At 44.4% G+C, this 22,078-nt stretch overlaps 1 protein-coding gene across 12 annotated transcripts in view; it reads left to right on the forward strand.

Annotated features, from left to right (window-relative positions):
- Positions 1–22,078, forward strand: part of KALRN (kalirin RhoGEF kinase) — a 461,256-nt gene that overhangs the window by 379,732 nt on the left and 59,446 nt on the right. Inside the window, exon 36 of one of the 12 annotated variants that reach the window (XM_033064828.2) lies at positions 18,693–20,054. The exons of 10 other annotated variants lie outside the window; for them this stretch is intronic. In XM_033064828.2, the coding sequence (XP_032920719.1) occupies positions 18,693–18,709 (17 nt within the window). In that variant the 3' untranslated portion in view covers positions 18,710–20,054. Of the gene's footprint in view, positions 1–8,503; positions 8,774–18,692; positions 20,055–22,078 lie in introns of those variants that run through there. One more of the 12 variants, XM_033064829.2, reaches the window with a different exon arrangement.

The raw sequence follows: 22,078 nt of genomic DNA on the forward strand, positions 1-22,078 counted from the left end.
AAGAACATACATCCAGTTTCTTTGTAAATCTGTGGGAATTGCATTTAGGTACCAGAGAACAGATTCTGGCTTTAAGAACTAAATAGCATTCTTCAGAAAAGCACCGAAGAACTTATTAACTCTGCAGGACTCCTACTCAGTGAAATAAGAACATTCTTCTGTTCACTAGAAAAGTCAAATTAGGTTCCATGCAGGGTGAAGGAATCATGGTGCTCCTGGTGCCAATCTGACCTGTCAAAAGCCTTACTAAAAAAGCTTTGTGCACGGATGGCTGGTGAAGGTAATTCGGGTTTTACATCCCATAACCCTCATGGCCATTGCACATCTGTTCAGACACATCTGCTGTGGTTGTGCTGTGCACACACAGTGCTGCTCCACAGGACACTGCTGGGACACAGCCTTCACCTGGGAGCTCGACACATTCTGCAATGTTCAATCTGCTGCAGCCATTCATTATTCCAAATATGTGCCTTTCTGCACATACAAATGCAAAAATGCTCATTCCTCTCCCATCAGCTTCTGATTGCCACCATAAAATGGGACATGCAGCCACAAGAGAGGCCTGAGCTCAGCAGCACTGGGGGCTGGTTCTTCTCCCAGCTGAGCAGAAGATTGTCAGCCAGCTGGAAGTACCCATTTTGTCTCACACCAAGAGGCTGAGCCTCCCTGAGCATCAGGAATGTGTCCTGTGCCTATCTGAGCAGCCAGGATTTACCACAAGGAGTGGGATCACCAGACAGGAGATTGCACAGCAGTACAGGTGATGGAACAGCCACAGGCTTTGGCAGTAAAATCTGAGCAATACTGACAGGAGAACGAAGGCAGATCAAGGAACTGATCTGGGCTAAAACAAACCTTTTTTCCCCCACTAGGTTAATTTTAACCTGGATCCACTTGTGGATCAGATTCGCTGTGAGGCTGCACAAACATTTCTGTTGGCACAGGGGAAGCAGCAGGAAGGAGCAGGCACCTGGGAGAGACAGAAAAGGCAACAAAAGGTTTTGGCAGGACTGTTGGCTCTTGACAGCTCAAAGGGCTCATGGAACTATCATGTAATATGGAACTGTTACATACCAAGAGATTGCCTGAACACAGGATTAAAAAGCACTCCATGACATCGTGTACTTGTCCCTCTTGCAGAAAGTCAAGAGGGTTTTCTGTCTTGTGATGTCTGGAAATTCCAATTTGTAGAAATGCAGTTTTTTGGCAATGTCTGATGGTACCAAGCAGAAGGGGGATTTCCCGAGTTTTTGGTCCTAGACTGGCAATTGCTCACTGACATTCCCAGGAGCAGCATTTCTTTATAGAACATCAGCAGAAATCCTGTCAGAGAGCTGACAGCCTCAAAATATCCTAACTGCTGGTATATGGACACCAAAGAATGAAAGCAGGCAGAGGTGCTCCACACTGAAAAAAGAAGGGTTGTTTTCTAGCCAGTCATTCCACCAGCTGATAAAAATAACTTTAAAACTACTTTTTTTTTTTTTCAATTCTCTGCACAGCAGGCTGCCTGTTATGTGTGCCCTTGTTATTTATACCCACCATAAGTTTCAATAGCAGCTTTACAGATTCTTTTATGCTTGTCTTAGATCTGGTGTTGTAAATCAGAAAGCTTTGCCATCCTAAACATTGCCTGGTAAGAACTCCTCTGCATTATTTTTACCTTAGAATAAAAGGGAAGTGGAAACTACAGTTAATGCAGTAATTTGGCCCAAATAAATATAAGCTTGTACAATACTGACATTGAATTTTATTTTGAGTGCAATTCCTCCAGATTGGCCAAACAGAGAAAATTTTCCCCCCTAGGCAGCATATAGTGTGTGCCAGTTTTTTAAATTTTAGCTTGCTCTGAACCCTGTTTGTATTGGGTACTGAGTGAGGGAAAGGTGATGAACAGAACTTGCAATTTGCTGCAGAACATCTCAGGAAAATAGTCTGAATACTCCTCAATTAAACAAACAAACAAACAAACAAAAACAGGTAACAACTTAATCTAAAGAAAGAGAAAGGGCATTTAAAGGAAAATCAGCTGTGGCTTCTACCATCCAAACAGAACAACCTCAGGCAAGTTGGGACAAGCAGGCTAGGAATATTTTTGTTACACTGTTAGTTTGTAGTTGCTGGAACAACTCACCTTCGTCATGCACCAGTAGGTGAGGCTCCTGTTTGTCTTGGAAAGCAGACTATGATGGGCTGAGATAGGCTCCTGATTTCCCCACTGAGACCCAACACAGTAAGACAGGAGCCAAAACATGCCCAAAAGGCAGCACTTTAATGCTTCTTGTCTTCTGTCGTTGGGTATTGCTGTAACTCCCAAAGATCTGTCTCTGTTCTAATGGAGATAAGTGCTTCAGGAAACACACAAACCTGCTTTAAAGTTTTATTTCACTCTTTTCTGCTGAAGGATTGGGGGTGTTTTTATTTTAACCAGTAGCTCATTCAGGATGTGTCCAGCATCCAGCACAGCTCCCCAGCAACCATTCGATGCTGTACCAACACAATGTGGTGTGTGGCTTTGCTTACAGGGCCTCCCAGGTCAGACTGGTTTGGGAGGTGAGGCTTTTTGCTGCAGCCTCATCTGAGCACAGCTCAGCTGGTGGCACTGTTGGCAGGTCAGAGAAGTCTCCTGCTCACATGAGACGTTGCTGAAGTGGCAGAGCCAGTCCAGGGGCAGGTGAGCCTACAGTGAGTTCTGGGCGGATGGTAACAGGGCTGTACTTTACACCAGCTTGTAACTGTGTCTTAAGCAAGTCACTGTTAGCAAATGGTTACTGCTTAGGAGGAAGCTGTATATATAGGAGAATTGGTCCTGTGCCCAGGAAACCAAAGGAACTGGACAATGTAGGGATCTGTTCTGAGGTCTGTGAGAGGCAAAGTTAGGCTAGAGGTTGAAGGGACATATGTGTTCTGCTCTGAAAGAGGATGGAACTATCCTGGGTTGTACCTATCTGAATATTTTTGGGGCAAATCTAAATTCCCTTGAAACAGACTGAATCACATGAAAGCAAATATGTGTAACTTATTCTGTGGTCTGCTCTACAGGCATCCACCTTTACTTGATGATCTTTATAAGATACTTTTGGGGATAAGTCTCCAAGCAACTTCTCTCCTTCTGTAGAACTTCTTCCTTCATAGAATTCAGAGAAGGAAAAAAGATGGGTTATAAATAAGGAAAGAAAAGCTGGTGTCAAGGGGGGGTTGTGATTTTGGGAGAGGTGGATGAGCAGTATGTAAAAGTGAGGTCAATCACAGCAGAGCAGACAGCTCTGGCTCTGGCCTTTGGCTTTACAGTAGAGTTGGTGGGCCAGGATGCTGTTAGGTCATGGCAACTCTTCTAAGCTGCCATAAATCCACCCTGTGCTGACACCCACAGCAGAGATAAGGATGATATATCCTAGCATTTGCTGAATGTATGCCTACATTGCAGTTCAGTGTGGAGATTGTGCTGGACTGTCTATATTTCTTCTTAATTTGTTTGGTTTAGCTAGTTGAGAATGTTCTTTTTTTTGCCTACCACTGTGCTGAACCGAGAAGCCAAAAACCTCTCCTTGGAGTTGTGCTCTCTTGCACCAGGAGGGAATATGGCTCCATTTATTTATTTATTTTTAATTTATTTTATCTGTTTTAGTACCCAATAAACTTGTTATTTTTTCCAACTGGCATGACAAGGCTCTGGCTATTTTTAAAGAATGTGGTTCATTTGATTTAATCTAATGAATGTTTAGTGCTGTTGAAAATAGCAGGAGCCAGAGCCAAGAATAATGTACTGAAATGTGCCGGTTGAGTAAGGACTGCTTCACTCTGCCAATCTGTTTCCCTCCAGTTGTTCAGATTCACCTGGTTTTGCAAGTAGCATTTCCAGGCAAGATTTACTGATCAAGGTGCTTTTTAATGCTGATTCCAAAGGCCAATAGTGCCAGAGCCATGTTTTGCCACACTCATTTCAAGACACAGCTAACAATGACAGCTCTTCTTCTTGTTCAGTGTAGGATGTTTAATCTCTGCTTCAGACCACTTTAAAGGGAATGTGAAATGCTGATATCCTTTTATTTCACATAGGAAAATTGAGGCAAGAAATGGTAATTTTTCCCTTAAAGTAACCCAGAAAGCAAGTGGCAGAATGAGTAATGAAAGCAGCATCTACTGGGCTCCTGAAGCTGCAGTGTAACTCCTGATTTCTCCATGAACCGAAGCAAGACTGTAATCTGAAAACAAGTTCTGCTATGTCCTGGTTGGTCTCACAGGTTTTCAGAACATCCATGTTTACTGTCCTGCCTGCACCCTATAAACTGCTCTGTAGAGGTACCTAACTCTCCCTATTAACAAAACTTAAATTTCATGCACGTCTCTGCGCTATCTGAATTTGACACTGCAAGCCATACCAAATATTTAAATTATGTTTTTAAAACTGTACAAATCCATCTTCCTTATGCCATCCATCAGTTATTTCTGTTAGATAGTTGGTTTACTATTCCCCCCTAAGAAAGAGGTAGCTAATGCTTAAGCTTCATTGGATTAAAAAAAATAAATCAACCATAGTACATCTTATTCCATGATAGTGATGTCCATAGGGATGGATTTTATGCAGAGATCGCTTTACACCCTAAAGCACAATGTAGGATTGACTTGCATAAGTAATGAACAGATGCTCTTGACAGCTATTACATTATTCATCTCCCAGTGCATGTGATGGGGGGAAGGAAGCAGCACCTGTTACTATGGGAGAAATATTGTCACTGCTGTTCTGCATTACAGACCTCCAGGGCAATCTGGGCCAGGCGTATTTCACTGCATTTGTGTTGACCCAAAATGAAGCCATGCCAGTTTACATCCCCTCATTATTTTGTCCTTTGTTTCCCTCAGATAGGTCCCTCAATTCATAACTTAAGAAAATAAAATAGTTGCTGCAGGTGTGAGGGAGCACTGAGGCAGTGAAAAAGTTTGTTTTCTATCTTTCACCCCAAATTTTTCTCAGGAAGGCTGGGTATAACTATTAGAACTTATTTCCCCTCTACAGCAACAGAACTTTTTATGGACCATCTCAGGTTTCATATGAAAGTAACTCATATGCCTGGGGAATTTCTAAAGGAGTATTTAAGAGTAGACAGAAGTAATTTCCTTGTCATTAGACTGAGATGACTTCCCATCCATCATTGGGTTGGGCAGGGCAGCACACATGGCCCACAGTGCAGGCACACTGCTAATAGACTGAGCTTCAGATGCAGCCAGTCAGGGCCATAAAATTTTCTTGGTCACTCCACTGCAGGTAATAATTGGAGCATTTGGAGTGTGGTGCCAGGAGATGTTTCCTTAAAGAACTCCTGTGACTCAGCCTTCCAGTAAAGGGGGTTTATAGCAAAGAGGGAGGGTGCCTTTTTACATAGGCAGATAGTGATAAGACAAGGGGGAATGGTTTTAAAGTAAAAAAGGAGAAATTTAAGTTAGATGTTGAGAAGAAATTCTTTGCTATGATGGTGGTGAGGCACTGGAACAGATTACCTGGAGACATGGTGCCTGCCAAGTGTTCAAGGCCAGGTTGGATGGGACTTTGAGCAGCCTGATCAAGTGTGAGGTGCCCCTCCCTATGGCAGCAGGGTTGGAATAAGATGACCTTTAAGGTCCCTTCCAACCCAAACCATTCTGTGACTCTATTATTTGACTCAGGCACAGCAGAGGCAGGGATGTTTTCCTTGTCAGGGGGACATACTGACAATTCATGGACCACAGTCACACATAAATTCATCCTGCCCAATAATCTTCTAGTCCCAGACAAGCAACTCCTTGCCCTTCACCTCAGGAAAGTGGGCTGTACAGATTTCCACCCACCACACAATCTCTGCAGCACTTCTGCATCCCAAAGGCTGAATTTCTGCTTGAAGCTAGAGTCAGTGCAGTTGGCAGCATAGTGCCTATTTGTTGCTGCTGACAGATGTTTTCCCAGCTAGGGCTGGAGCTGAACTAGACTGCCCCCAGCATGTCTCCTCCTCTTCTTTATAGGAGCTAATTGATATGGTGCAGTTATTAAGAATGCAGCTTTCAGCCTTATTTTGTGAAATAATTATTCCATGTATCATTCATCAGTGAGTATGCATGTTTTTAAAGAGTAACTTTATAGAGATAACCTTCACAACACTGCTGGAACTGTAGACTGGGGAGGGGCAGAGCCTGCCTCCTCCCACAATAATTACTTCAATTCTGTTTTAATTAGGGAAGGAGTTTTATAAAGACCTGAAATTGCACCTTAATGATGTTTTAAAGTTTGGCTGCAATTACAAGAGTTACAACCTTGCTTCCCAACCCTCCAGTCTCAGACTCCATGTCCATGTGCTGATTTAGTGAAGCCTCATTCCCTGGCAGGGTTATTGTGGTGCCTCTGCTGGCACACTTTCCATGTTTTTCCACCACTATGGCTCTCAGTTGATGGCTTTGATCAGCCCAGTTCCCCCCTGCCTCCCCAAGCTCCCCCAGCATGCCAGGCTCTGCTGTCAGGCTCACACAATCATAGAATATGCTGAACTGGAAGAGACCCACAAGGCTCCTCAGGGTGGACAACTCTCCCAGGAGTCACGGGAATTTGGAGGTGAAATGCTAGAGATGAACAGCTCAGTCTGTTTTCTGGTTCCTTAAATGAGGAGCGTTAAAGGTTTTCTTAATATGATTGTTAAAACCCACCAAGAGCTGGGATCTGGCAAACCAGGCACTGTGCACGACCTGCTCCTGCCTCAGGTCCTGTATTGCAGGTCTGGGCAGATGCCACATGAGCAGTGACATGCCAGTGAAGACCTTACCCCTTTTCTGTTTGTACAAAGCAGGCTGAGATCAGCTGGGGGCAGCCAGCCCATGGGGCAAGAGGTGGGTGTGCTATGCAAGTTGGGTTAGAAAAGAGATGCAGTTAAAAGTAGAAAGCAGAGAAGTGGTCTCAGAAGAGACCTGCTGCAAGTTTCCTGAATCACTTAGAGAATCTGAGTTGAGCTCCTGCCTGGAGAACCATGGCAGGGACAAACACAGAAAGGAAGAGGTGCAGAAGGTGAGGGTGTCCCAGCTGGATCCCAGCCCATCTTTTCCTTCTCTGGCTGCAGCTGTGGTTTCTGCTTCATGTGTCACATATTATCTCCCTACTGCAGGCACAAGAGCCCTGAGTGCACCCTCAAGACATTCCCTTGCAGCTCCCAGATAGGCAAAGACCCAAGTCAAAGAAAGACACAACACACAGCAAATGAGAAACAGTTACAGTGCCCTTTGTTTTCATGTACTGAAAACACCTTGGTGCTTAAGGGCATTGGCAGGAATGTTTGCATGCTTCAGGCAAAGTTGTTAGTCCTTCCAGTGAGGCTGTAGTAAAAGAACAGTTCCTGCAGAGCAGCCAGAAGTGAAGCAGGAGGGTTTCATATCTGCCAGTGTGACGGAGGGAGTCTCTCAGGGAGGCCCTCTGTCCCTCTCCTGGCACCAGGTACTGGGGTCTTTCTGCCAGGCGTCCTTCAGGGTCTGTATGATCTCACCCAACATGGAACCTTTCAGTCCAGGCCTGCCCCTGGATAACAGCACCACTACACAGGTGCAACCCGAGGTGGGTTTGGGAGCACTCTGCCATGGCCCCAGCCCTCCCTTCCTGTCCACAAACGGCTTCTGGCTCCCTGGCAGCGGCACTTACCCCAAAGCCATTGCCTAAAGCCTCAGTCCAGACCAGCAGTCTGTGCCCGCTCAGGCTGAAGCCCTGGCACACAGTGGCACAAAGCATGGCCCATCTCCCTTCTGCTCTTCCCTCTCGATCTCTATGTCTGCCTGGGAGAAGAAGCTTGTTGGGTTTGTTCAGCTTTTGATGCAAGAGTGCAAAACTATGATGCTGTTGCTCTGGAATCCTGCCCGACCTCTCCTACCAGCTGCCTCCAGCAAGGTTCGGGATGTTTTTGGCACCTCCAGTTTTCTATGCTTAAGGTGGGAAATCCTAACACAACAGGCTGGCACCTTCCAAAGCAAGCTGTGCCTTGGATGTCGAGTGTCTTGGTCCGTGTGTCAGAAGGATCGGCATTCCCTCTGCAGTGCTTCAGGCTGCAGGAAGCAGGCAGAGCCCTTGGGATCACAGCCGGCTGGGCAGTACTTTCAGCCAGTTGCAAAGAGTTTTAGCTGTCAGATGCTTAAGTTAAGGAATGGCACTGGGGGCGGGGAGGGAAACCAAGAACATTGTGAAGTTTAAAAAAAAACCCACAGCAATACAAATTTTGCCTTTTAAAGGCTTTGGTGGAAACCCCCCAATACACAACGTATCAGAGCTTTAGCAAACTTCCTCCTAGGCAGTTTTTATTTCTCGCTCCCGATCTGCCGGGCGCAGATACCGCAGTTGTGCATTTCTTCCCCTGAAAACTCTGTTTTTCTTGCCTTCCCAGCGCGGCGGAGCGGGCTGTGGCCGCAGCCCCCGGCCGGGCCGGGCCGGGCTCGCTCCGCCCGCCGCCCCCCGCTGCAGGCGCCGCCCCCGGAGGTGCGCGGGGCTCGGCGGGGACAGCGCTGCCGGCGCCGCGGCCGCAGCGGCTCTGCCGCGCTGCTCCCGCGCCTGAAGCAGCTTCTTTACATCTTTGCTTTAGGACCTTTTTTAAAAAATTATTGTTATTATTATTATTGCAGTTATTATTTGATTTGTTGTTTTTCGCAAGCGGGCCGGTGGCTCCTTGCCATGAGCAGCCCGAAGGCAGCATGAAAGCGGGCAGGCGCGGCTATCCCTCCCGCTCCGGTGTAGGATGGCTCCTGGCGAAGTGCTGCTGCTGCTGCTCCTGCACAGGTCCGTGGGGTCCGCGCGTGGGGAGCCGTCCCGAGGGCTGCTGGGGGAGCGGGGGACAGCGGGGGACAGCGGGGGACAGCGGTGCCCTCGGGGACAGCGGGGGACAGCGGTGCCCCCGTGCCGGGGACAGCGGGGGGTGAGCCGGTAACGAGCACCGCGAGCGACAGGGCAGGAGTTGATACAGTTTCACTGTTATAGTTTTACATTTTGTCATCGCTGGTCGGAAACACCCTGGGACTGTAGGGTCAATAGGGCGGGGAGAAATATTTCCTAAGTGATTTTTTTTTCTCCCCCCTCCCCTTCCTTTCTAGTCTTTCTTGGGCTCGAGTACGAGCAAAATGCTTTGAGAACATCTGTTTCTCACAGTTCACAAATCTCTGAATGGTGATGGGGGAAGGTCTGGGGAAGCTGGCTGAGCTGAAATGCTGAGAGAGATGTGGGAAAGCCAGGGCAGCTGGAGTGCCTTGTAAAAATAAAATCAAAATCTGGCTTTTATGTGGAACAGCGCAGCTCAGATGCATTGGCTGAAGGTTTCACAGGCTGCAGTCTCTATGCTGCGATATGGCTCTTGGACTTGATCTGGATAATGTGAGGTTTTTCTAAGATTGTGGTATTTCGATGTTTCCTGTTCTCTGAATGGCCAAGCAAAATGTCCTGAACAAAACTTGGCTTTTGTTTTGTTCCTTTTTTTTTTTTTTTTTTTTTAATAACTAAAGCTTTCACATGCAGTCTCTTTGGTAGCTCTGGAACCCAAATAAAGAGCAGATAAAGATGACTTTGAGGACGGGTGGGCACACATTCACAGTGCAGGAGCCTTCTTTCCCCAGTTGCTGAATTAGTCACACTTCTGTGGTGACAGCAGCAAACTAGTTGGTGATGGAGTTTGCCACTACTTTGTAAAACGTGATCTTTTTTAGCCTGGGGAGAGCTCACAGCTCACAACCTCATGCCAAGGAAATTATTCTTGAGGTCAGTGCACAACACCTCGCTGTTTTGCAGTCTTTAAGAAGGAACATGTAATCTGGTTGTAGGAGTAGGGCTGCCTGCAGAAAGGTTCTGGGACTAAACCACTCTGAAAGCCAAGTCTCTTGGACAGCCTGTGCTTTAATGTGTTGGCCAGTGCAGCAGGCTGGAGCAGTATTCAAGCTCTTTGACAGACCTCTGGTCTTGAAGATGTTGATTCTAAGGGATTAAAATCTCCCTGATGCTGGTCCTGCCTACAGAGGTCTCTAGAAGGGGGAAGGGGAAACAGCCGGCTCTTCTCTCTCCGCCTGAAATGCTAACTCTGTGTTTACAGTTCTAGTTTACTGGGTTGGTAACGAAAGGTGTTTTGTGATACAAATTGATTTACTTCTTTCTTGTCCTTGGTTGTAAACTTTGGGCAAAAAGGTCTAAAAGGCTGTCAGTCATGCTGCATTTGTTAAAAAAAACCAGGGACAGTGGAAATACTCCCTGAATTTAAGCAGGTACCAAGTCTGACATTTGACAAGGGATTCAGGTACCCCAGATTACAGCATCAGTGTGCCCTTGGCAGCTTCTCCTGTTAAGCTTGGAGATGTTTTAATGTGGCAACCGGAGCTTTGAAGCTCTAACTTCATGTATTCTGTGTTGTAGTGATCCCCTTGGGGGGGACACTGTTCATCGCAGGGCTTCTCTTGATCTCACTCTTGCAGTGCAAATAAGTGACTGTAGTTTGTATTTAAGATGGGTGTGAAGCATCTCAAAACTATTCTCAGTGCTGCCCCATAGGTGACCTTGCCTTTTCCTTTGGAAATGTGACTGTTTTATTCCTGGTGCCACTGCCTGATGTATCTTGATCTTTTGCAACAACTCAGTAGGTTTTGTTGTGTGAATAAGAACGGTCCAGTGAGAGCAGCAGGGAAGATGAGGCTGCATTCTGTGTCAAACACAGGTTTTGTGCTCAGGTAGTTGGTATGAGCTGCATCATTGCTTTCCATGGAGCTTGGAAGTGATGTGGATGCTTGATTTCCTAAATAGCAGCAATAATGCAGAGCTGAAAAAACCCAAACCCGAGGTCCCCTGTGTATCATGAAATACGTAAGTTTTGTGTAACTGGGCATTTCTCTGAAGGATTTTGACAGATGACTCAAACTATTTTGCATTAGTATTCCACTGTCTGTTGCAGCAGTAGAGATCTGGATGCTGCTTTCTGCTTGTTTCTCTTGGTGAGTTCCTGATCTTGTCGGCTTTGCCCATGTACAGAGCTGTTGGGATCCATCCAGAGAAAGCAAATGACAGTACCATTTGCAATTTTGCTCTGAGCCCAACAGTGCCTGCAGGAACTAAATAAGGACTACTTCTCTGTTCTGCAGTATAGAGAGATATGAATCCTAATATAGGAGTGCCTCAGACAAGAGTTTGTCACTTGCTTTCACCCATAAAAAGGGGTAGTTAGGAGCAGCACACTTGAAGAGCCTTTAGGCCAGTGGCCTTACTAAGCCAAGAGTGTGTAAGCAAGGCTTTTTGCTGTATCTCCTAAATGCGCAAGTGCAAAGTGACCTAGTGTAACAGGATGCTTCTTAATGCTGCAAAACTGTCCCTGGTAAGAGGGTTCAAATTCTGATGGTCTTCTGATAGCTAGAAAGTCATTGAACTCACCTTAGAAATCAGCCTAGGATTTGCAATTGAATATAGGTTTTTTTAACATCATGTCTATCTCCTCCGTTATCTGTGTGGTTCAGATAAGAGATTATTTTAAAAAGGAAAAGAGGGAAAATAAAGAGATGGGAGGGATTCCTGGATTCCTGCCTTGTGAAATGTCTTTTCTAAAGCAAATGGTCAGCTGCATGCCTTGGATGTGAGAAGATCAAAACTTTGTTGCATTTAAGCACAGAGCCAAGTCTGTTTTGTGAGTGCCATTCGTCTGCACCATCTTCTGCACAGGGCTCTGAAGCTCATCATGAGTAGGAACATGGACATTGGGTGAGACTAAATTCCAGGCTCTGATGCACAGGGAGCTCAAGTCTACCAGTATCTCAGATTTAACCTGGAAATTAAATTCTGTGTGCTGCCTTAAACCCAGCGCCTTACTTAGAGGCCATTTTTTTGCAGTAGTTCAACTCGTTCAATTCTAACCTAAACTGGAGGATGCTGGGGTCTCACTGCCCCAAGGGACACCAGGAGGGTAGAAAGCACAAACAAGGTGTAGGAAATGCTTTTCTTTGAGGACAAGGAGACAGATGTTCCCATCACTGGACTTAAGTCGGCTGTGAGTGAAACACGTACAAACAAAGAAGAGGGTCTGTGGTTAAAAGTAATCAATTGTCAGAATAACTTTAGAGTTCAGATGAGTAATATTATGTGGCTGCAGTGTGGCTTCAGGTGAGAATATAGCACGCTTTTAACTTGAGGGTAGCCAGAAATCAGGAGGATGGATTTAAATCTGTATTGGCTTCAATAAAGAACTCATCCTCTGACTCCTTGAGCAGTTGCTCTTCTGAGTAGGCTGCTGGTTTTATGCAAACTTTTAATTTCAGAACAAAATAAACTTAATCTGAATGTCAAACCTTAAATCTCAGTGTGTTAAAGTTGAAAGTTTGAGTGGGTTTCTGTTTGTGCTAAGCTCCTGGTAAAGCTCTTATTTTAAATTTTCTGTCCCTCTAGCTTGTCCTATCTCCTACACTTTTGGTCTTCTTTCTGCAATTTTCTGTTTTATTGTCTTCTTTTTCTTTCTTTCCCTCCTTCCCTCCTTCCTTTTTCTCTTCTTTGATTTGTTTTTGGATCTTTGCTGTAAGATTAACAAAGAAAGCTTGTCTTGACCAAGTGATGGTGACTTTTGTGCAGTGAAGGGGGCTCAGCCAGCCACCCTGTACATCTTTCCTAGCTAGGCAGAAACAGAGCCTTAACTGGAAGTTAAGAAAACCAGCATCATCACAAGGGCTGTCAACAGCACATTAATAAAAGTTATTTCTTCATTAGGTAAAAAGTGAGATCTGATGGTGCTTTTTATAGAAGGTGCTGACACTGTTCAGGGAGCTGCAGTGCTTTGCTAAGGGAACTGGTACCTTTGTGCTGAGTGGTAGCAAGAGAGTGATCTGCAGTAATATATTCAAGCCCATAACATTTCCTAATTTGAACATATTTTATTTAGTGCTTCGGGCTGAGCCATGGTTGCACTGTGTAAAGCATAATGGAATGCATGGCCAGAGCAGCTCTGTCAAAATTGAGGCAGAGGAGAAAACAATAGTAAAGGGTGTCAACCAAAGCTTACTTAGCTTCCTGGTCTTTCTTGAATGAGAAATATGAGGAAACTGTTGGGTTTCCCAAATGAACTCCTTGGGTGATGTCCATCTGCTGCTCATTAGTTGTATCTCAGCAAAGTCAAGAGGATCAAGTGTACTGGTCCTCTGTAGGCAGAGTCTCTCTCCCTCTCATGCCAGAGTTGAGCTCTGCTCTTTGTCCTGGCAAATTCAGGAGAAAATTACTGTGGAGAGGTTTGCAAGAGTTGTTGTTATTTCCTTCCAGTTCTATTAAGAGAAAACTGGTTAGCCCATGACACGAACATCTCTTCCAAGTCCTGTGTTTTCCCACCTCTGCAGGCTGAGTCAGGAGTCAGAATAGGTCATAGCAGAGAGTTATTGGAAGGGACAAAAGAGTTTATGAAAATGCTGCTCAGTTGAGCAAGCAGGATTAACATGACAAGGTGAATACTGTTAGCAAAAGAAAAAAAGTCACTCTTTTTGTTGGTGTGAAACTGCTTTCTCACACCTGCTCTACACCCTCCTGACACATAGTCCTCAGGTAGGTATGTCCCAAAAGCATGGCTGAGAGTCCCCATGCCAGTCCTTTGGGGTGAATAGACTCACTGCTCTGAAACTCTTCGTTTGTGTGGCAGTGACACACAGGAGGAGTTCAGGAGAAGTCCTGGGGCTGGTGAGGAACCTCTGAACAGGAACAGTGGAAGGAGAAGCATGGCCACTGCTCTGCTGGCAGCCTGGGGGAACACAGCTCCTTGTAGGATTACTTAGTGTTGTTGCAGGAGGGCTTCTTGAGGGTACAAACCTTGTTCATAGATACAGCAGGTCCCATTTTCAGTGGGTCTGTACTACTGCCAAATAAAAAGTGTCCAGGAACACAGAAATTTGAGCTTTTTGGAAGTGCTGGTTGCTGCACATGATTTTGTGCTCACTGCTCTCATCTGCCCCCAGCCACTTTTCTGTAAATCAAGTGTTTATCATGTCAGTGCCAGTGTTGGGATGCTTTAGCAACTTTCTCTCTGTTTACAAGATCCAAGCAATAATAGTGTTATTATTTTTTCTCTTGAAAGTTACATGCAGTGCTAGACAGCTCTAACTCTTAATACAAGCTAGTCCTCAACCTCTGGCTTCATGTCTCCCTGTTGTGACTAATCTTTGGTGATAGACAAGATGCAACAAAAATGGTACAGAAAATAAACTTTCAGATATTAATTCATATGTGAAGAAGAGCTTCCATAAACATCAGCTTTTAGTTACTGGTTTGGGCAGGAATACGTGGTGGGGATCCTTATTTTTCAGATTGCTATGTTGTTTTCAACTTTTATAAATTTGTCCAGATTTAAAGAAACATGGGATTTACTTTCATGTGGGCAAAGCTCCAAAATTTCCCATTCACTCCAAAGTGCATATAAAAACCCACAAGGCTTTATGCATCTTGTCAAAAACCTGAAGAAAGTAGACTTTATTCTTAGGAAAAGAGAACAGATAATTGTGAAAAATATAGCTTGGGTAACTCCCTGCTCAGTGTGAAGGCGTGGGGTAATTAAACATGCTGTTTTCCTATAAAATAAGTGCCAGATAGATGTATTGTTTAGGAATTCAATGCACGGATGCTGAAATAAAATCTCTCCATTTTGAAGTGGAACAAAAAGGGCAGTTACTTCACATGACCCCAGAAGGATTTTGTTTGGGTTTTTTTCCCCAAACTGTTATGTTTCAGCACACACCTTGTTAAAACTTGTGTGTATATTAGGGAAACTAATCTGTCATTTCAAACTTAAAACCCCCAAAGCTTCCAAAGTTTTCAATGTAAAAATAGCATCAAGATACTTCTCAAGCACACCAGAGCACTGTTACATTTCAGTCTAATTCCTGTCTGTTAACAGGCTTTATGAAACCATTTTCATATTTGGCAAAAGTTGCAATTTCTTTTCAAAAGAGAGGAATTGGTTGGGCAGTTAGAGATTACAGCAGGGATCTACAGATCCTGTGGTTTTCAGTTCAGTAAGGAAATCCAATTTTCTGCCAGTTTAGCCACTGCATCAGTTGCTATTGCAGAAGAGTTCAATTGCTGATATTGCATCACACAATTCTGTGTCATGTGAAGTTACTTTTCAATATAACTATAGAAGCACATCTGGATGTTTTCTTAAGAAAGATGCATAGATCACACATAGGACTTCAGGACATATAAAGAATTATTAGAAAATAATGAGATTATCTCTAATGAGATGAGCTTGAAATCATCTCTCATGGCCATTCTTTGCCATTGGAAAACCACAAAACAAAAATTAATGTGTTTGCTCTTAGCTCCTGTTATTTGATGTAGTTGTTTGTGCTGAAACACAAACCAGTCCTTGAATTGAAGGTAGTTAGTGCATCCCATTGGGTCTCCTGTTGAGTTTGACCTGCCTCTCATTCCTTCAGCCTCTGTCCTGGACCAGCCCCTCAATGCCCTCCCCAGCAGGCTGAGAATTTGGGAATCACACACATCACCTGGGCTCTGTTCATATAATTAGGACAAAATATGAAAATGTCTCCACTCAGTGAAGTTCTAATGAGATGAAAAATAGATCCTGCAAACTGAATTACAGTTAATGATAGAACAGCCATAGGGTTTCTTCTCTTTGAGGGGGAAAACCCATTATATTCAGTTTATGTATTTGTCATTTATTTTTTGGTAACCATGTTGCAGAAAGTTCTGGGTGGACTTTACTCCCTGTGCTTCCCAACGGTTGTGGGTGCTCCTTTACTATACAGAAACCATGGCTACTTTGGGAAAGTGGAAAAAAGTGTGTCTCCTGTTTTGTGTGTTGTTGAATAGTAATTACTATTCAGTTGCCCTTATTGCACCCCAGTGCACTTGGTTGTCCCTTGTGGTACAACCACTGCTAGTCCTGGGACAGCTCAACAGCTTTGAAATCTTGGATCCCCTGCAAAATACCATTCCAGACTGTGAAGTTCTGTAAGGGGGTGAAGCCTGAGAGCCAGACCTGCTGGGAACCCATTAGCAAACATCATCCTGAGGAACCAGTAGGTGGTTTCTGCTGGAGATTATTATCTTTTGTATTGGGAGGTTGTAAGTTAAACATGGAAATTTGAAAGTGCTATGTACAGGAAAGCACAAGTACAGTCTATGTATGAGTTTAGAGCAAAGATCTATTGTTCACTTGCACAAGAAAGCATTGAAGTAAACTTTTAGGAAAGTGAGGAACTGTGGCCCATGATGATAAAGGACTGGATTTAGTGACCATGGAGGTGTCTCCACTGCTACATTTTCTGAAAATTTTTCCATGTTCATTTTTCATTTGGAGCAAGCAGCTCAGAGCACAGAAGAAAGGTGGGAGTGGCACATTCCCAGCTACAGCTAAATCTTCTGAGGACTCGTTTTCATGCAGTTGAGGCTTGCAGACAATCACATCTACAGACTGTAGAATCCAAGGACCTCTTAGGCTCTTGGGTTTTGGATTAATATGGACCAGCTGATTTCAGCCTTTTTCTAGGCCTGCATGTCCTGGGGAGGACATCATGCACATACCTGAGATCACCTTGTTCAGGGCGCTGGTTGATTGTGGCCAGAGCAGCAGTTCCCACTCCCATGTGTGTCCCTGCTCATCGACTGCAGTCCTGAGACCAATTTATCCATGCAGAGCACCCCTGATAACAAGGCTCCAACAAGGCTCCAGCTCTCTGCTGCCATGGGAGCATGAGCCAAGTCAGGCCATGGGAAGTGTTGCACAACCAGTATAATTTCACTGCATGCTGAATAAATACACTTTTGAGAACTCTTTTGAAGAGATGTTGCCTAATTAATCCTGCAGGGGGTATAATATGTATATTTTTGAAATCCAGTTTTAGCATCATGCAATTAGCTTTTATGCCTAGGGATTCTGATTTAAGACATTCTTTAGTTACTAATGGTAATCTGTTTTAATTAGAAATGCAAATGTATCTCAGATCCAAATGTGTCTGAGAGGTACAATGTAAAATGATGATTCATAGTGAATACCATTGAAGTGCCTCAAGTCTGGAATTCTTTGTACCTTCTACAGTTTGAACTCTGAGGATCAACACAATGTTCAAGCATCGCTCTCAGCTGAAGCATGTGGAGGCTGAATAGATTTCTTTAGGAAATGGAATAAATATTAATCAACAGGGATTCTTTCTGGGATGGCAGGAGGAAAATCATAGCTTTAGGCAAGAAGGAGGCAACTGCTTTGAATGTTAGCAGTAACTTCAGTGTCACAGTAGCAGAGCAGAGCTCCTGCCAGGGCGCAGGCACTGAGCAAAGAGCAGCATCTTAGTTGACTTTGTCTTCGTATCAAAGAAATTACCCAGGCTTGAGCATTCCAGGTTGCTCGTGGCAGGCAGGAGCTGCTCAGAGCTGCGTTGCTGTAAAGTTTGATCTGGCAGCGTGTCTAAAGACAAGGCAAGCTCCAGACAAACATTGAAAGACTGATGCTTGCTGAACATTCACTGCAGTCACTTGTCCTGGAGATACTAAACTATCAGGCAGGTGATGTCTGTGCTCAGACATCTTAAAATGCACTAACAGGTCACCTGTATTCAACAAAGCCTTTGTAGAATCAAAGAGCCTCTGCTATTAATCTTTGCTGTTGAGTTCAAGCAAAGTGAACACATAAATGTTTCTTTTTTCCTGATTCCTTTGAAAGATGGAGCCAAAAGAAAGTAACCACTCAGCAGTAGAGAAGATGACTTTTGTAATTAGACAGGTTGCTTGGTAGAGCAGCTGTTCACAGTGAGACTTGGTGATGCAGAAGGTAATGAAGCAGTTTATGCAGGGCACCTCTCCACATCTCTGCAAAGTTGGATGTAGATTTTTATTTTTTTCCCGTAAGGATACTGCTGGCAAAGAGCAATGATGTAGGCACCATAAAAGCTTTGGGTGGCTCTGTGTGGCCCTTCAGAAGTCACAATCAATCAATTTCTTAGGACTAGCCTCTCTGGGAAGGCTGGTTCTGGGTCAAGGCACTGGCACAGCTCCAGAGGGGTGAGACCTCGGCCGGGTGCTGCAGAGAGCAAGCTCTCCTGTTCCCATGTAGCAGATGCTCTCTGAAACTTCAAGTTCCTGTCCACCTTCCCTGCTGACGCAGATAGAGTGTAGTAGTGATTTTGTCACCTGAAATTTGATAAACTTGTTGACTGGCATCACGGGGAAGCTTCCTCACAGAGCTGCTCCCCGCCGAGCTGTCAAACGAAAAACCAAGATGCAGATCATGTGAGCCTGTTATATGGGACAGCAAGTGGTGTTCTGGTTTTGCTACTTAAGCTGAATGAATTAAAGCTTCCCACAAGTCTAACTGATAGTCTTGAGTGTGCAGTTAAAAGTCTCTGAGCTGCTTAGCCATTTCCCTGTGCTGTGTTCAAAGAGCAAAGTGTCACCAGCAGCAGCAGTTCTTATCTGTGTGTTTTATTTCCAAGCCGCTGTTTGCATTGACCTCATTCATTACTTCTTTTAATTCATCCCAATCAATACCTTTGCTGTGAGCTTGTATTTTCTGCTGGCATTTCTGGAGGACAAGGCTGTGGAGGAAGCTGCTTTGGGCACCAGCCCTAGAGGCTGCAGCTGCAGTGTGTCTGTCGTCAAGCACCCCAACCTCGTTGTTCTTGGTGGTTACGTGGTGTCCGCTCCCGCCTTGCGCCACTTGCAACTTATCCTTATTCCGTTCTTTTCTTTTCAGGGGCTGTCAGAGCCTGAATAATTTAAGAGTGAACATATGAGAGACGTTCATGGAGGACTCTGTTCTTACCTAGGCACAAATTGCAAGCATGTAGATTGCCTTGGGTTTCCACTGCACCTACCACAACTTTACTAAGAGAAAAGTCCCCTTTCCTAGACATCTGTGTCACTCTTGCTTAGTAAAGTTATTCAAGATCAGCGCCTTTGGAATTGGTTGGTAAATGGACAAAGACTTTCTCTTTGCCCGGAGCTCCTCACAGCCTCCAAGTACCAAAGAGAACTCCACAGCACTAGAAAGCAAGAGGCAGCTGCTGAATGTTGGAAGCTACTGCATTTGGCAAAAGAAGCTGATGCTAAGATGCACACAGTTGTGTTTGTTTGTTCTGCTTGTTTTCTGTGCTTTCCGAGCCCTCTGTGTGCCTGGAAAGTTTAATGACTGATCCCTTCTTTCTCAACATGCAGTTTTTCTTCCTATCCCAAAAAGCTTTGGGTTCTGTTCTTGCTTTTTTTATTTTTCCAATTCCAAGTTTGTCGCTGATACTCTTCTGTTGTTTCCGTGGAGAATTGTTTGGGTACATAGCCACAGCTTCCTTTGAGATAGGGAGACCTAAATATGATACTCAAATATCATTGCCTTCCCTCCTCTCCCACATTTAGCAGAGTGGTCCACCTTGTCACAGAGGTTGCTGACTTCAAGTATAAGGCAGAGTTGACCTTAGTAATGATCTCATTTAACTGAGAAATTACTTCAAAATTCTTACAGTAGCTCAATTTGAAAGCTGCTGAATGAAGCTGACCCTTGACACTTCACAAAAGAATAAGGCTTGTGTTTTACTAACAGCTGCTTGGAAACCATGTGTAATAAAGTTTGTTTTTGTGCCCAACATCCAGGATAAAAGATGGCATTTGCCGACTCTAGTACCCTTACACTCCCAGAAGAGCAGAACTGCTTTGATCAAAGTTAAAAAGTCTACTTCTATGTGGGTGTCTAAGCATTTCACAGTTCCTTATGCTAAAAGTAACAGTGTACTTGCAAAGGCCAGCAAATGCTGCTCTCATTCAGCTTCAAACGTGACATTTTCCTCCTTGTCATCCCATATAGCTTTACATAAAGTTTCAGGGTTAAAACTTTTTTTATGGAACATGCAAAAATCTCCCATCAAAATATATCAAGGGGGATTTTTGCTTTTGTGTTTGGAGCTTTGTTATTTTTGCTGCTAGCGACACTTATTCTGGAAACTTCAGGGTTGGAGATTATTTTATTTTTGTCACAGAATGAGGACAGTGTAAATACAAAATGTAAAGTAGAACTGAGAGAAGTGCTTCAACAAGTTGTTTCACTACATTGAAATAAATGTTGATTTGTTCAAAAAAAAAAAAAGCATGCCCCTCTGGATCTTGTTAGTCTTGACTTTTTATTTCCTTTCTTTGCTAAAGAAATGCGTGCTCTTGACTTCAGCAATCTGCTCACCCAGCTGTGAGGCATTCCAGGAAGACTGCTCCAGTGTGCACTCCCAGCAGATGTGTTGGACTTGCTGTTCTCAGGGCTGGTCTGGGACCTGTGCTGGGCACAAACTCGAGGCAAGGGAATGGGTCATTGAAATCCAGTGCACACAGATACTGTGTCTGACCTCCAGCTCTGCTGTGTGGAGCAGCTGCTTTATTTCTGAGCTTTTCCACCTTTTTATTCAGTAAAAGCCTATTCTAAAAAACTGTTGCTTCAAGGTTCCCCTGGAGGTATTACTGCCTTGCCTTGACTCCTCACAGTATTTTAGGATAGGAGCTGGCTAGGAGTGTCTCACCAACAGGTTGGTGGGTTCACTCTGAATATTTGTTCTCTTATTATTTTTATTGTGAATTTAGCTTATTAGGGCGCTCAGATGGGACTCTGAAGCAGGATGAATTAGGCTGGTACATAGAGACAAAAAAGCTCAAACCTCCAACCAGAGAAGTTGTAGATACCCATAACAGTTGTAAGCTGTTCTGGAGAAACCCACTGCAGGGCAGGACAATCAGAGAGAAGGACCACAGGTATTTCAGCTGCTCTTCAAGCACTTGGTGCCACAGGGCTGAGTTGAACACTTTCCTGAGGGTCTCTTTGGAGGCACAAACATGTGTTGTGCCTTCATGTGCAGTAGATCCAGAGTTAAATGCTCATCTGTAGAAAACAAGACCCTGCCCTGTATTCACCTGAGCACTCATCTTGCTCTTTTCCCCTTGCCCTCCCTGTGGTCACATTTGATAAAAGCCTAGATCCACATGAAGCAGCAGATACAGTAGAGAACTTCTGCATTTGTTCCTCTCACTAGGCACTCTTGGAGAGTACTGAAGTCATGTTTTATTTCAGCAGGCTCTCTCTCTCTGTGCCTTCCCCTTGTGCTGTGTCTCTCCCTGGGGACCCAGCTCACTCATTCAGCACGCTCTCAGGATTTCAGTAACTTTTCTTGCAAGGTCTCTGGGGACCATGCGCCTCTGTGCTGTTTCTCCAGGCTTTTGGTTTTATCTCACTCTTTGAAACTTTCCCAGAACTGCAGTGACTTTTCTCTGACCTCCAGGAACTGCAGCTCTTGAGCCCTGACACTCCGACTGGCACAACGAAGAGCAGGAGACTACTTTAGGATGTCAGCTTTCCCAGCACATGTTGGATGGAAGCTGCATCTGAGCAACACCAGCTAAAAATAAAAGCTATTCAACCGAAGCTAATGGCAGGTTGCCACGAGTTATTGCTCATTAAAGTGAATTGACAGATGCTTAACTTCAGCTAATCATTCCCTGCTGAGGGATCGGCCTGGTATGAAGCACACTCAAATGTGGGAAGGGGATTCACAATAACTAAATTTAGCTGAGGGTATAATTTCCTCGGACTCCCTCTGTAGTTAATGGAAAGAGAGAGGCTCCTGCGGGGTGTGTCCCACTCTGCATCACCCTCGGGCAGAGCGTGCACAGCTCCTTGACTGCCGAGAGCAGGAGATGAAGCTGCTGCCTGCCACAAAAATGAGTGGCTCCAAGTGATGGTGTTTATTCACCCCAGCTGGGCGAGTGCTTGTTTTCCTCACATTAGGTTTCAACCTGGAAGTAATGATCAGAAAGCTGAATATTGAAGCTTACAGATTGGAGACCCAAAGGCAAAACTTATACAAAATCCTTCTGGAGCGTCCCCTGCTTTGCAGTGTATTAAAGGGAATTCTGCAGATCATTCTCTATCTCAAAGCAGCTCTTCTCATATTTCCAAGAAATGCCAGCTATTCAATAGCAAAACACTGTGTTGTAAATATTGTATGATTAACTTAGATTCTAGTCCTTTTTTTCCCTTGTTCTTTTTGGAAGTTAGTCATGTTTGCATGCTTGGCAGTGAAACAGAAAGTCAGATTTTGAGGTTTTACATTA

The sequence above is a fragment of the Catharus ustulatus genome, chromosome 7, assembly GCF_009819885.2.
Source record: "Catharus ustulatus isolate bCatUst1 chromosome 7, bCatUst1.pri.v2, whole genome shotgun sequence".
Lineage (NCBI taxonomy): Eukaryota > Metazoa > Chordata > Aves > Passeriformes > Turdidae > Catharus > Catharus ustulatus.